Source organism: Scardinius erythrophthalmus (assembly GCF_964197995.2).
Source record: "Scardinius erythrophthalmus genome assembly, chromosome: 25".
NCBI lineage: Eukaryota > Metazoa > Chordata > Actinopteri > Cypriniformes > Leuciscidae > Scardinius > Scardinius erythrophthalmus.
In genome coordinates this window covers 20,849,853-20,864,181 of record NC_138245.1, presented here as the reverse complement: position 1 = coordinate 20,864,181, position 14,329 = coordinate 20,849,853, and the positions used below count along the sequence as shown (strand labels likewise).

At 36.0% G+C, this 14,329-nt stretch overlaps 2 protein-coding genes across 3 annotated transcripts; both read right to left on the bottom strand.

Moving 5' to 3' along the window:
- Window positions 1-182: 182 nt before the first annotated feature.
- cyb5r1 (cytochrome b5 reductase 1) lies at window positions 183-6,090 on the bottom strand. Its single transcript, XM_081358231.1, has 9 exons — window positions 5,886-6,090; window positions 5,298-5,444; window positions 5,126-5,198; window positions 2,809-2,915; window positions 2,600-2,729; window positions 2,424-2,507; window positions 2,259-2,344; window positions 1,956-2,055; window positions 183-969 (listed from the first exon to the last, which is right to left on the bottom strand). Exons 1-9 carry the CDS (start codon window positions 5,898-5,900, stop codon window positions 797-799), a joined length of 915 nt encoding a protein of 304 aa, XP_081214357.1. The 5' UTR covers window positions 5,901-6,090; the 3' UTR covers window positions 183-796.
- A 168-nt stretch (window positions 6,091-6,258) lies between these two features.
- On the bottom strand, window positions 6,259-13,805 carry rnpep (arginyl aminopeptidase (aminopeptidase B)). 2 transcript variants are annotated; one of them, XM_081357238.1, is made up of 11 exons: window positions 13,081-13,805; window positions 11,878-12,018; window positions 11,038-11,189; window positions 10,674-10,790; window positions 8,877-9,112; window positions 8,686-8,799; window positions 8,430-8,542; window positions 7,379-7,487; window positions 7,031-7,255; window positions 6,802-6,944; window positions 6,259-6,679 (listed from the first exon to the last, which is right to left on the bottom strand). In XM_081357238.1, exons 1-11 carry the CDS (start codon window positions 13,456-13,458, stop codon window positions 6,533-6,535), a joined length of 1,875 nt encoding a protein of 624 aa, XP_081213364.1. In that variant the 5' UTR covers window positions 13,459-13,805; the 3' UTR covers window positions 6,259-6,532. The 2 variants fall into 2 exon arrangements, with proteins under 2 accessions (XP_081213364.1, XP_081213365.1); XM_081357239.1 differs by lacking the exon at window positions 11,878-12,018 and adding an exon at window positions 12,054-12,194 and having other exon boundaries at window positions 13,081-13,631.
- Window positions 13,806-14,329: the final 524 nt, after the last annotated feature.

Below are 14,329 nucleotides of genomic sequence, written 5' to 3'. Positions count from 1 at the left end.
AAAACGGAGATGAGTATTTTTGTTAAACCATCTGGCCTTCGCCAATCTCCTATAATCCCCAATCCTCACCCGTCTTTATAATCTCTTTCAATGCAAAAGTGAGCATCCCACAACCAAAACCTAAATAAAATCCTCAGATTTGGACATGTAATGCTGAGGGGAAACAATAAAAGAAAAAAAGATGCCAGTGAAAACACTTTAATAAGCATTCCTAAGTTGCTTGCCTTTAGTGCATTTTGTATAAAACAACAGCATTGCTTTTTAAATTAAAACATAGTTAACATAACATAAACATATGGAGTGCAGCATGCATACAAAAATACTCCAGTGACAGCAAATGCATCTCATAACAATGTACACATACACCAAATATGAATGCCAGTCAAGTCATATAGGCACATGAATATAATATTCAGCAATAAATTCAGCAAGCAGGTGTCTTACCACACTGGTGCCTTTTCGAGTGCATTAGATAGGGGCTTTTTTTGTAGTATCAGCATCTTATAGTGAGCTTTTAGAGCACATCAAACCACACGGGTGAATATAAAGACTTGAGGACACAGCAGATCATCGTTGTATTATGTTACATAATTAAGGGCTTTTAATATGAAGAACCAATTACCTCTGGACAGGCTAGCATTTAAACATTTAATATGTATTACTGTCCATAAAAGGGTAATTTGCTATATAAGATCATATTTGTAATACCATATTTGCTTAAACACAATATTGCACAACTCAAGTATCTGTATCTTTGGAGTAATTAGTGGTCTGGGCACTGAACATCGAGAACGGTCTAATAGACAAAGCGTTGGCTCTGCCGGTAGCCCAGTTTGTCCAGGTTGGGATTACAGGCAAACTGGATCATGGGAGGTGGACCGCACATGAGGATCATAGAGTCATCACTGGGTGGAGGCAGGTGCTCCTGAATCATCTCAGCATTGATGAAGCCCTGACTGTACTCCCAATCTGCACACAAGTAAACACAGTTACACTTCAAAGGAAGAGCATATATGATGAATAAAAGAAAATATGTCCCACGTGCTTAAAAATTGCACTCTTTGTGTTCATGTTGGTTTCATATGGTTTGAAAAACTTTTATATCATTATAAAGAGCGTTTAAGTTTAAATTTAAAGAATCTAAAATGTCATGCGGTGTAACCATCAAATAAAATGTAATAACATATTCTCCTTACACACTGAATGCATGCGAGTTTTAGTTTTATGGGTCAGATATTATAAATTATTAATTCATAAATAGCATTACGTTTTTGTCAGAGTCACACCACATGACATTGTACAAGCTGGACTTGCCATTAAAAAGTCCAACTAAGACCGTTTCATCAGGAAATTTTCTATGACCCTCACATTTTTGACTTTATGACCCAAATGAAATATCAAAACAATTAAAAAATTTTAATTGAGAAATTAAAAACATACTCAAAGAAGCTAGTTTATTCAAGTCATTGTATGTATAAATTGAATTTTTAATGTAAAAGTTAATCGGTCCAGACAAAACAAAATCATGTCCATATTCTGTACACTATACAAGAAATTTACTTTTATATTCAGTAAGGATGCAATAAATGAATGTGACAGTAAATACATTTAGAATGTTACAAAAGATTTTATTTAAAATAATTGCTATTCGTCAAAGAATTCTGAAAAAAGTACACAATTTCCACAAAATTCTTAAACAGCACTACTTTAAAGATTTAAATTAGATTTTAAAACAGATTTTAAAACAGATTAAAATAAAAAACAGTTTTTGTAATAAGATTCCATTATATTACAGTTTTTATTGTATTTTTAATTAAATAAATGCATGCAGCTTTTGTGAGCATGACACTTCTATCAGAAACATCGAAAGAAAGAAAAAGTACCGACCCCAAACTTTTGAAAGGTAGTGTAAATCAAGCTTTACCATCTTGTGAGTTATGTATAAAGTCTTATACCTTCAGGAGCTCTGTCCACCGTGAACCAGAGTTTGACGCGATCCGGATGCCTCGCCTGAACCTCCTCCAGCTCATCCTTCAGCAGAATGTCCTTCTCAGTCTGGAAGGCAGACGAGAGGGAAAATTATTCAGTTTACACTTGCTAAACAGCTTAATCTCTTTGAACATTTTTATGTAATATTATGGTTATGAACAAAACATTCCACCATACTCTTAAAGGGATAGTTCACCCAAAAATGAAAATTCTGTCATTATAAATTCAGAACGATTCCTTTAATTATATCGCTTGAATGGAACACCAACCTGGTTGGCAAACAGCAGGCTGCATGTAGTTGAGTCATTAGGGTTCTTGATGATGTCACGAATCAGCTGCAACATTGGTGTAATGCCTACACAGAGAAGAGGACAAATTATCCTAGTGATCACATGGCTTCATTATGACTAAAAATGAGGAGAAAGACACAGTACCTGTTCCACCAGCTATAAGACCCAACGTTTTTACAGTCTTGGTCTCGGCAGGGGCCTTCTTCTCGGCCTGTATGGTGAACTGGCCTGTTGGGTGGAGATGTAGGTGTAAGGTGTGACTGTGTAAATACATACATCTAAATTCAGGTCAAATGTTGATAGTAAATGTGCTGTCAGACCTTCCCCCTTGTACTCCAGCAAACCTCCTGGTCCTCTGAAGTCAATCACATCTCCGATCCTCAAACTCTCCAGGTACTGGGACATCTTTCCCCCTTCGGGGAACTTTGGGTGCACATTCTTAAAATAAATCTGCAGAGAAAAATATGTCAGCTATATAAAAATATTTAAAACCCCAAAGGCTTGTTCAAGAAATATAGACCAAGAGAACCTTCACAACTAGGTCAACGAATCCTTTGTCATCATCACTGGACACTGGTGTGTAAGGACGAACAATCAAATTACCATCAATCCTGGCAGAGAGATAAACATGCTTGCCTTGAGAGAGAACGACAGGGAGAAAGAGTGCTTTACTATTAATAACCGATACACACCCCAGTCTGCTCATCAAGTTCTTGTTTACACCAGGTAACATCCGTATCAGATGATCCGATCACAAACGGAGACAAACTACTGTTTACATCTGGTAATGTGCCTCAAAGGAGTCTCTGGTTCTGTGTCTAGATACAGAACTCACTATTTCAGAAGTTAATGCATGTTAAAAGTGCAAAAAAGAGTTCCAGATATATAAAATATGTACATACACACTTTATATTATAATGTATTACTATTGTAATTTTTATTATGCTCACTATGGCTGCAAAGAGTCAGTCAGACAAGGATTGTTTGATGAAATTAAAGTTCAAAACAACAGCATATTTGTAACATTATAAATGTCTTTACTGTCCCTTTCGATCAATTTAAGCCTCTGGTGCTTTTCGGTCAATCTTGAACGAAATAATTTTATGTTTTGTTTTTTTTTTAATCATGGACATGATTCGAAAAGGTTAAAGGGATATTTTACCGCTGGAAATATGAATGTGTATATAAATTGGGTCATTTATGTAGTAGAAATGGGAAATTATTTTAGAAGTTGGTGCCTTCTAGACTGAGAAAAGCCAGAAAATGTATTTTTGGCTCATGTGGATGAAAGACAACAACACCCAGAATGCTCTTGCTTCTCTCTGCCCTGCGAGGCCACTCCCAAACCACGCCTACTGGTTACAGAGGGCAGTATCGGAAGAAATGATACAACTAGGTTACTAGTTGACTCGAAACTGAAAAGATGCTGTTTTATCGTGAGATCCCACCCCCTATGGGCGGGTTGAAAACATGCGAAACTATCTCCTACTACTGGCTGTAGTCTCTAGCCTCTGGCCAAAAAAGCCTCCGATGACGCGAAATGGCGATTTTTGCGACATCTGAGTTTTTTTTTTCCAGACACACAATACAGATACCTCTCGTCTCAGGGGGACATGAGGGAGGGAAGCACGGTCATTCGAAAATACTACCGGGTTTCTACTGATACAAAGCTTAATGCTAATCGGTGAAGTACCCCTTTAAATGGTCCTGAAAAAAAAAAAAGAGTCACACTTGTGCTCCTCATGGTCAATGGGAGACGAATTTCTAGTGGAAACTTTTGGTACTGCGACCAAACAAAATCTTACTGAAAGCTAATTTTTATTGATAAAGCACTAATTTGGAACACAACTTGTTTAGATGTATGGCTTTGATTTTCTTGCAGTTTTAGATTAAAACATGTTTTTGAAAATATACATTTCATAAAAAAATCAATAAAAAAATTAAATAGCATTTTTGTGCATTTTTCATAACAATAAACAAAATTCTGTACCTTATTGTAAGTTCACTTTTAAAAACTTTTTTCACTTCAGCAATAATTTTCCAAGTGTTGTCTTTGAAAAGAGATCAAACTTAAGTCTGTGCTCCAATAGTGAATCAAAAAGTGCTCAAAAAGTGAATAAATGGATCATAACTACAGCATAAATATAATTTAGTACCATAAAATCCCCTAAAAATACAAAATATTAAATAAAAAAACATTATCAAACTAAAATATAGTTCATTCATCTCATTGAAATAAATAAAGGGTGATTTTTGACCACCATGAGAAGAGCACCAGAGAATTAATGCATTCCTGCAGAATAAAAGTTTTAATTTCTTTCAAAAAAGAAAAAAAACAATTTTGTCAAGTGCCTGTATTAAAGTATTGACTCTGAATGTGCATACATCACATGATAAGTGTCATGGCATTGATACCAGGAGTACTGAAGAAAACCATCTAACCAGTAAAAAGAAAAAAAAATCCTGTTTTCCTTTGCTGTTGTTTGGGACACATTAGAACGGATTAGCATTTTCACAACAAATGCGACATGGTTTGTGTTTCTAACTGGATCACGCTAATTCTTGTACCCCTTTAACACCTGTATTTAGCACAGCCAGGTATAAACATCGTCCAACTGTCTGTGATTACTCTCAAGCAAATGGACATGTATAAAGCTGCTTTTCCAACCCAACCCTCATTTATCATTTAGCCTAACACACAGTTCTTATCCAAAGTAGCTAGACACAGGCTACGTGATAGGACAGGTGTGGGATTTTCTTTCAGCGTGCTTCAGACCAAACCCTGCAACCTTTGTATTAGCAGCAGAGAAACAATCAACCCACCACCTACCCACAAGACTACTTACCTACTGGTAATCCCAAAACATGCTCTGGGCTGGGCAGGACGAACCGAAACCTGCGGGTATCATGACTTATGATCTGTATGAAGAGAGTAAAGTTCTTATTTTGTCAACAGCATCGTGTCAGTACCACATATATAAATTATATCCCATTGAAACAAAGAAACAGGGCAAATACCTCCTTGTCTACAAGCCTCAATTTGTATTTTTCAGAGGGATCAATCAGGGTAATTTGTGGTTTCTTTTTCCTGTTGAAGAAATAATAGCCCAGCACACCTGCTGTTGAGACCAGTACCACTCCAACGGTCACTGCTACTGTAGTGGACTAAAATACAGATTAGTGCATATTAACAGCGTTTTAAAAACATAACAGAATATAATCAATTATTAATAAAAGCAAAAAATGCATTCATTGGTTGATTCACAGTACATATACAACAGTGTAACGGTTTCAAAAGCATCGATGAATCATCTGTTTTTCCTAGAATAAACTCTGACGTTTCTGCTTTGGTATCCTATTTCTAGAAGAACCGTCTGCTGATTCGGTAGTAAGTTAAATGTTTAATAAGTTCAACTGAATAGCATATTTTCAATTTGGTGGCATGACTAGTCAATATGCAGTGTGTTGATAAATGGGAAAGCATGCAGCATTGTTATGCGAAACAAACTTGGTGGCATTCCAAAGCACTAACATGCACTTCCTCTGAATGATAGTAAATAACTGCAATTCATCTTTAGTCTACTTTTCCAAAGCTTTGTGACTTACCATCGCGTAACCCATGTTGAGTGATCTACTTCTACAAGGAGATTCAGTCAGAGTAATCCTTCAAACTAAACATTCGTCGACACACCTATGAATACGCAGGCGGAGAGCTCGGTGTTCGAGGCAAACAACGCTGCGCAGTTATTGCGCATAATACAACGTTTCATTCAACGCATTCCGTACTGCGTAATCCCACCCCCATTACAACACTATCTAATGCCTATGGTAGGCGTCTCTCGGTAGCCGGAAACACATAAAACAAGATATAAATAAAAGTCCTCCAATCTCCTTTCGTCCAGAAACTCCCATCACTTTATTTAGAAAATGTAATGTTTAAAAATAAAGTGCAAATAATAAATGTCCTCCAATTTATTTTTGTCTAGAAATGTATTTTATTGATTCATACAAATGTAATACAATTTTAAATTAAAAAAGTGAATTAAATTCCCAGAAATTCAAGGTACTTTATTCATTCATTCATATGTATAATTCACAAATTCCAAAAAGTGAAAGCAATTTCCTGAAGAATTAATACGGATTGTTAAATTAATGCTAAAAGCACCGTAATTTTAAGATAACAGGGTCCTTTTGAGTTTTTAAGATACCAGGGGCCTAACACACATTGGTTTCCCTTATATATTAATTTATGCTCAAGCTATTATCTTTTTTACGTAATTGCGGACATTGATGTGAAGCTGATTCGATGTCTCTGAAAATATCTCCATTGCCAGAGCCTTTGTCTCTTCTGATCCATTCCAAAGGGCCCGATAAACAGGAAGTGTGTACTTTTGTTTCCCCTGTAACCAAAACATGAAAAATCCATCTTTAAAAATAAGCTAAATCGATCTCTATTCATACAATTGATCATTTTAATAGTCCAAAGAGCTGAATGAATTATAAATAATGTACAGATTCTAACCTGGCTTGTGAGGAAATTGCGAATATGTTGGAATCCTGGTTTATGTTGGTTCTTTGCAACAATCTGGGCCCATCGTAATTTCAGCTCAGAATTGTTGGACTCAGTAATATGCAAGTAGCACTCCTCTAGCTTCTTTATGTTACCTGTTAATATATTATGGAAATACTTATTTATTTTACAATCTACTTAAAATACTTATTCATCCAAAAACACAATGAGTTATTTGCACCGTCTGGAAGGGGTGACTTCTCAATGATCTTGTCCAAGAAGTAGACAGTTTGGTAGGTCTTCCATGGTTTTATATCAGTTTTGTTGATGGATTTTAAGTCCAGGTTATGGTTAACCCACATTTCAGCTAACAGCTCTGCTGGTTTCATCAGTGTCTGACCAGCAGAGAGATCAGGGACATATGGAGGCCAACCAGGGACATTGAGCCAGCTGTCAAAATCCAGACCTAACAAAACAAATGAGAACACAAAAGTTGAAGACAAAAGGCCGTCAGCCCAAACAGTATAGATTCAGACTATCCTTTGTGATTTTATAACAAAGAAATGCTACTAATGGTCTTTTTCCGCACCCTCAATTTTGTGGACATTCTTCTCTTTCAGGTCTGGGAAATACTCCAGGTAGAACTCCAATGCATCCTCCGCCAACACACTTCTGAACTTGAACTTTTCCACATAAGCCTTGAAGAGACACAATTGCTGTTTTCTCATATCTACAAATTTTCATTCATATATACTGCCAATCAAACGTTCAGGTCAGTAATATAAAAAAGGAGAAGAAATTATTACCTTTATTCAGCAAGGACGCATTCAATAAAAAGATTTTTAACAGTGTTACAAAAAAATCAATTTAAAAAAAAAATGCTGTTCTTTAGAACTTTCTATTAATTAAAGAATTATCATGGTTTCCACAAAAATATTTCCAACATTTTTAATAAGAAATATTTCTTAAGCACCAAATGATTAATGATCCGTCATATGATTTCTATTGGTAACTAAAACTATCAAAACATTTTTGTTAATTGAAAAAGTTGTAATAAAATATTAGATGGTAAACTTCAACAAAATGAAAATTAGAAATGCCTACCTTGTTGAACTGTAATAATAATAATAATAATAAACTAAATCTGAAATAAAAAAATAAACCTAAATAGAAATATTTAAAAAGAACAAAAACTAATACAAATGACAAAATTACTAAAATAAAACAAAAAAATTAAAATAAATAAAAGCTAATTCAAAATAAAATAAAACTAAAAGAGTATATAAATAAAATAACAATTCACTGAAAACTGGAATAAATTATATTTGAAAAAACAAAATAAAATATGCAGGATCTTTGGATTCGATTTCTGTTAAGTTAATCTGTACCCTATATTTTTCTCCCAATTTTTTTTTTATTTTTAAAAATATTAAAACTGAAAACAGTTGTTTTAAATTGTAATCAATATTTCAAAATATATATTATTTTTTGTTCCAAAAAAAATGCAGCCTTGGTGAGCATAAGAGACTTAACGTTTAAAAATCTCACTGACCCCAAACTTTCGAACAGTAGTATATATATATTTTTATTATTTTATTTTTTATTTAAAACATTTTCTGTAGGCTTATTGTTCCAGTAACCTTGAGGAATGCGTCAAAGCGTGACTGATCTCCTGTGAGGTGGGCCAGGTAGGAAACAAAGCAGAAGCCTTTCTCATAGGGCGTTTCATTATAGGTATCATCAGGATCGACACCTACGTAAAAACACACAGAGGCAGTAACAACCTATTCTTCACAATTTGTGATAAATAATGACCAAGTAGTGTCAGACTGCTATCTTTATTCAGCTTACAACATCAAATTAAATAGACAATAAACTAGTGGTGGCCCACAGTACCTGGTTCAATCTTAACCCGTAGTTTATTGAGAGGATGGTCCTCTCCAGTGTTGTCCATGTGCTGACGTAGAAGAGCTTTACCAGTTGCCGCCTCCAGACATGTATAAGCCTCTCCTGTAAAAGAAATGGCACCCTTTAATGAACTCTTTATTAGTGAAACGCTTTAAGGGGTCAAATAATGTAAAGCATACCATACAGCTCCTTGCAAACTCTGCGTTGAGCGTACATCGTGAAGCCCTCGTTCAGCCAGAAATCACCCCAGGTGGCGTTGGTGACGAGGTTTCCAAACCAGCTGTGACAGATCTCGTGTACAATGACATCAGCAAGAGAGCGATCGCCGGCCAGCAGACAGGGCGTGACAAAGGTCAGGCAGGGGTTCTCCATCCCACCGAAAGGGAAGGATGGAGGCATGAACAGAACATCATATCTACACAAGTACAACAAATAAAGACTCACATTAATTATAAAATAGTTTTCTGAATAAAAGTTATCTTTAGATTCTATAAAGCCACTTTAGATCAATCAGAATAGAGTGGTGCAGGGATGACGTATTTTTGTAGGCCAAAACCAGTAAACAAGTTAGCATTTTAACACTTACGGTTCTGTCGACCTGAGGTCAATGGGTTTTTGGTTAAATGGTTGAAATAAGGTCTGCGGTGAACACAAGCTCCAGATATTTTCATGTTTTATTTACAATACAAAATACATCAGTAATACCCTCTTGTGAATTGTTTTTTTCACTTGCTTAAAAGGGACATTAAACATCATCCGCCAAACTGGTAAACTCATCTACTCACTAGTCCACTTTCACAGCCTCATTGTGTTTATAATCACACTCTTGAAAACTATTAGAACTCAAAACTTTCAGGGAAAATGTTTTTAATGGAAGTGAAGCGATGCATCTGATGCTGGAAAGTCACGTGCCAGTAACATGTAGTACGTCTGAATTTTTATTCATACTACCCATCTTCATATTATAAAGAGAACACTTTTTTTAATGGATGTGAAGTAAATTCAAATTCAAATGTAGTACCGACTCAGTTTGCGATTTCGGATGCAGCGGGAAAGAGTTGTTGTAAGCTTAGTGATGGTGACGTTGAAGTCATGCGACCGTGATGTAGTTCATTTATAGCCTATGTTTATAAAACACTAGGGCTCTGTCCGAAATCAACCACTATACCCTTAAATAGGGCACTATTTGAGGGGACAGTCATTTGTAGTGGTGCCGAAACAATAGTGGGCGTTATTAGTGGTATGTTACTGGTACAAAGGTCTCATTCCCACAGAAGTAAACCAAAAGGTTATAAAGTTCGTAAGAGTTTAGAGGTGGCTCTTCCAGGCAAATGGCATTCTGCTCCCCAAAGGTGTAAACTCTGAATGCAAATTCCCATTGTTAGCAAATGTTTCCATGTGAAAGAAGTTTCTTGTCTATATAAAGAAATGCAACAGGAGGCGATTTGTAACTCAAATTAGCCTGTGATGCTGAGTGTATGCAAAACACTTTGCATCATGTATTTTATAATGTCAGGTTTGCATTTTCTCTCTTTATTCCAGAGCATTTGATGTTTTGTATTTATTATCTTTGAACCGATTATGAAATTGGCATGATACATTTACCTGACATAATAAATTTGATTTTGAATTTACATTTGATTTTATTCCGACCGACTCTGAAATTGTTTTCCCAAGTAGATTAAACGGATTTGTATGTTACCGCAAGTTTTGCGTCAAATTAATGACGACTAATATTTGGCAATAATTCAAGTGTATGTGTTTTACAAAGACAAGAAGTGAATTTCCGTTTAGGGCAGCAAATGCTGCTTGACCAACCTAAATCTGGGTGTGTCTTACCTCTGTTTTAATTTAATGTTACTTTAGATAAGTGTACGTGGGAAACCACGGCATGGCCAATCCAAAGCTATTATAACAAAAATATGTCATCCCTGCACCACTCCGTTAGGAAGGTGTTCAAAAAAATCGTCTCCCACCTTCCCCAAACATAGGATCCAAACAGTTTCTCTCCCACGGACAGGAACTCTTCGATCACGTTATCATACTCTTGCTTGGCTGCCTGCAGTAAACAAGGCTCGGTCCAAACACGTGTCCTGAAAATGGTGTTAAAAGTCAGAAATGTTTGTCATAACAATAATAATTATTACTATTTAAATGTTTACTTTATAATAGGGTCTACTTATAATGTTAGTAAAAGTATTTTTGCTTGAAATGATTAGGGGGGGGAGAAAGTTACAGTATGTTTTTATAGCAAAATGAGCTCTTATCTCAGGAGAGCAATAAGAACTTTATTCCTTGTGATATGATCCCTTTGTGGGAAAGGATTTGGGATGTTTTTACCTGGGTCCCACCTCGGCAGACTGCAGGTCTCCTACTGCCAGTGCTACCAGGTAAGAGGGAATGGGATGCTCCATAGTGAACAGGAAAGCGCTGTCTGCTTTCCTCTGCTCCCATTTACTAGCGCTCATAACTGCTGTGAAGCCATCAGGCACCTGATAAGAACAGGGAGGACCATCAAAGTAAGAAAATACAGTGTTTATGAGACAGTACAAAGGGCAATGATAAGAAAAGAAAACCCTTGTGATCTTTTTTTAAAAGAAGTCACTCACCAAAGCTGCATTTATTTGACCAAGAACACAGTTAAAACAGTAATATTACTACAATTTAAAACAACATAACTATTTTAAAATAATTTAAAATTTATCTCTGTGATACAAAGCTGAATTTTCATCATCATTACTCCAGTTTTCAGTGTCACATGATCCTTCATAAATCATTCTAATATGCTGATTTGATGCTCTAGGAACATGATGCTTCTTATTGTTGAAAATATTATTTTGGACACCATACTTTTTTTTTTTTTCAGGATTCTTTGATGAAAAATAAAGTTCAAAAGATCAGCATTTATTTGAAATCAAAATCTTTTGTAACACTAGAAATGTTTTTGCTGTCACTTTTGATCAGCTTAATGCATCCTTGATGAATAAAACTAATAATTTCTATTATAAATAAGAAAAATTAGAACCCAGTTTTTCAATCCAATCAATTCCTGATTAATAAAATCCAGTGGCCGCCTCCTAATGGAATCCATTTTTTCCTAATTGACTCAAATTACGTCTTTACGTCTATATACCCATACTCTCTTTCTACCTGTAAATTCGACTGGCCCAATGGCCTCACCTGAACTGCTGCTGAGTAGGTGCTCTTGACTGCTGGAGTATCAAAGCAAGGGAAGAAGGAGCGGTTGAGAACAGCCTGGCCTTGAGTGAAAACATAAGGCTTGAGCTTTCCCGCAGTCTGCTCTGGTTCCAGCCAACACACCTAAAAGAAGATACATGCGTTTGGTGAAACATTACCTGCACAACAGCCGAGTAAGTGCTCTTTGTCATGGGCGTATGGAAGCCGGGAAACAGGCTGCGGTTCAGGACAGGGAACCCAGATGTGTACAAGAATGGCAGTGTCTTCTCAGCCGTCTGCACTGGGTCCAGCCATGACATCTACAGAGAAGCATGGAAACTTGTTTCCACCACGGAGTAAAAAAAATAAGCGTAATAACTTTTTTATTTTACAATTCTGACTTATTTCTCAGAATTGCGAGTAGCAATTTTTTTTCTCGTAATTGAGTTCTTACAATTTTCTTGCAGTTGCGAAATAATATATCTCACAATCAATTCAGACTTTATAACTCGCAATTACGAGTTTCTCTCACAATTCTGAGGGGGAAAAAAGTCAGAATTGCGATATTATATATAAACTCACAATTTTGAGTATTTTTTCCTCACAATTCCGAGTTAATAACTCACAATTCTGAGTTTTTTCTCACAATTCCGAGTTTATAACTCACTGAATTTTTTTCTCGGAATCGTGAGATATTTAAATTCAGAATTGCGATAAACTCGCCATTTAAAACAGTAATTGAGAGTTCATATCTCACTATTATAGGCTATAAATACAATCTCAACAATTTTTCATCGCAATTTCAAGTTTATAACTCGCAATTCTGACTTTTCTCAGAATTATGAGATACATTTTGAATTAAGAGTTATAAATACAGAATTTCGAGATAAAATGTTGCAGTTACTTTTTATATATTTTATTCCGTGGGGGAAACAAACCACCATAGTGATGCTTCCTTGCTTGCTTTTACAATAAATTAATGAAATTTACCATCTGAAGGCCTAAAGTGACTAAAGTGAGTCTGGAAGACTGCAAGGAGAACAGATTCAGAAAGAGAAACCAAAGTATTCTTCCTTCTAGGTCTCATGACAAGTGAACAAGTTTCAGTTCTGATATTGAAGCTCAGCTCAGGCTTGTCCTGAACTTTCAAAATGGAAATGATTATGAACAAAAAAATGATTAAAAGTACAGTTTTTTCTTGCTTACCCCTGGTCCATCAGAAGCTGTATATTTGATTGCAAGCTGAAGTTTGTCTTCTGAGTTGAAAGTTGTGGGAAACCTCACGACGAGCGTGGTCCCATAACTGGTGAAGTCACGAATCAGAAATTCAGTGCTGGTCCAGTCACGTTCATTTCGACTGAATGTGATTTCATGCAGGGACAGAGTTGAATGAATATCTAGCTGTAACTCACTCTGACTATCCTGAATGCATTGCAGCTGTAATGTTTCGGTGCCTGATATGGTTTTCTTTTCAAAATCCACTTTAAGGTCGAGATGAAAATGATCTATTTTAAACTGGCGGAAACTAGAGGAGGTAGCGACGTCTTCGGCTGTGTCTGAATACAGCGTAAATGTTTTATCCATTGTCCTACAACTGGCACAAATCTACAACAATAGATCTGACGGGCTACAGCAAAACACCGGCAAACGGTGGTCAATCTGTTCTTCGCTCAGAAACGACAAGTGAACTGTGGTAACACAATCCACTCGCTGGAAGACGAATAGGTATAGCATGTGAACTGGATTTACGCAGCACTGGCCTGCGTTATTGCAGCGCAGTGTTGTTTGTCATGAAGACATGGCAGGTGACCAATAAAATAAATCTGAAAAATCTCACTGGCGCCTACTGAAATGCTACCAGTTAACAGTCAATGGTTAACAACTATTATCTGTTATTCATGACACAAACCACGTTTTTTTCAAGTGGGCGCACGAGGGCTCAGAGAGTCACTCTTTTGAGCCACATTCAAATCTCAGGACGTTTTTGGAAACATTTTAACACTCCCCATAGTACAGTATTTTAAATATAGAAGTTCCAAGTATTGGTATCTCATATTCTAACGGAACTCATCACCACCAATCTCTATAAAACGTTCATAATCCAATAATCAGTGATAGGCTCATCCAAAAGAGCGTTGAGAAAAGTAACAGTTGCCACTTGACAGTTGTGCGATTCTTCAGTAGCAGCAGCCTGGATTATATTTTTCCTCCAATGTTTAAATTGATATTTTTCGGCATTTCTTTGCATTATTTAAGAAATAACAGCATAGGCAAATGGAATATCAAATGTAATGGTTAGCTTTTTAATTACACATTATGTTTGCCCTCCAGATCTTGATTTATAAGAATGTCGCTGTGATCATGTCCCCATTATGGTGAGGTGGTGTACTTAATTACAAAGATGTTTCATTACACTAATCAGCATTTAACATCTGAAAGTTTACATTTGCCTTTA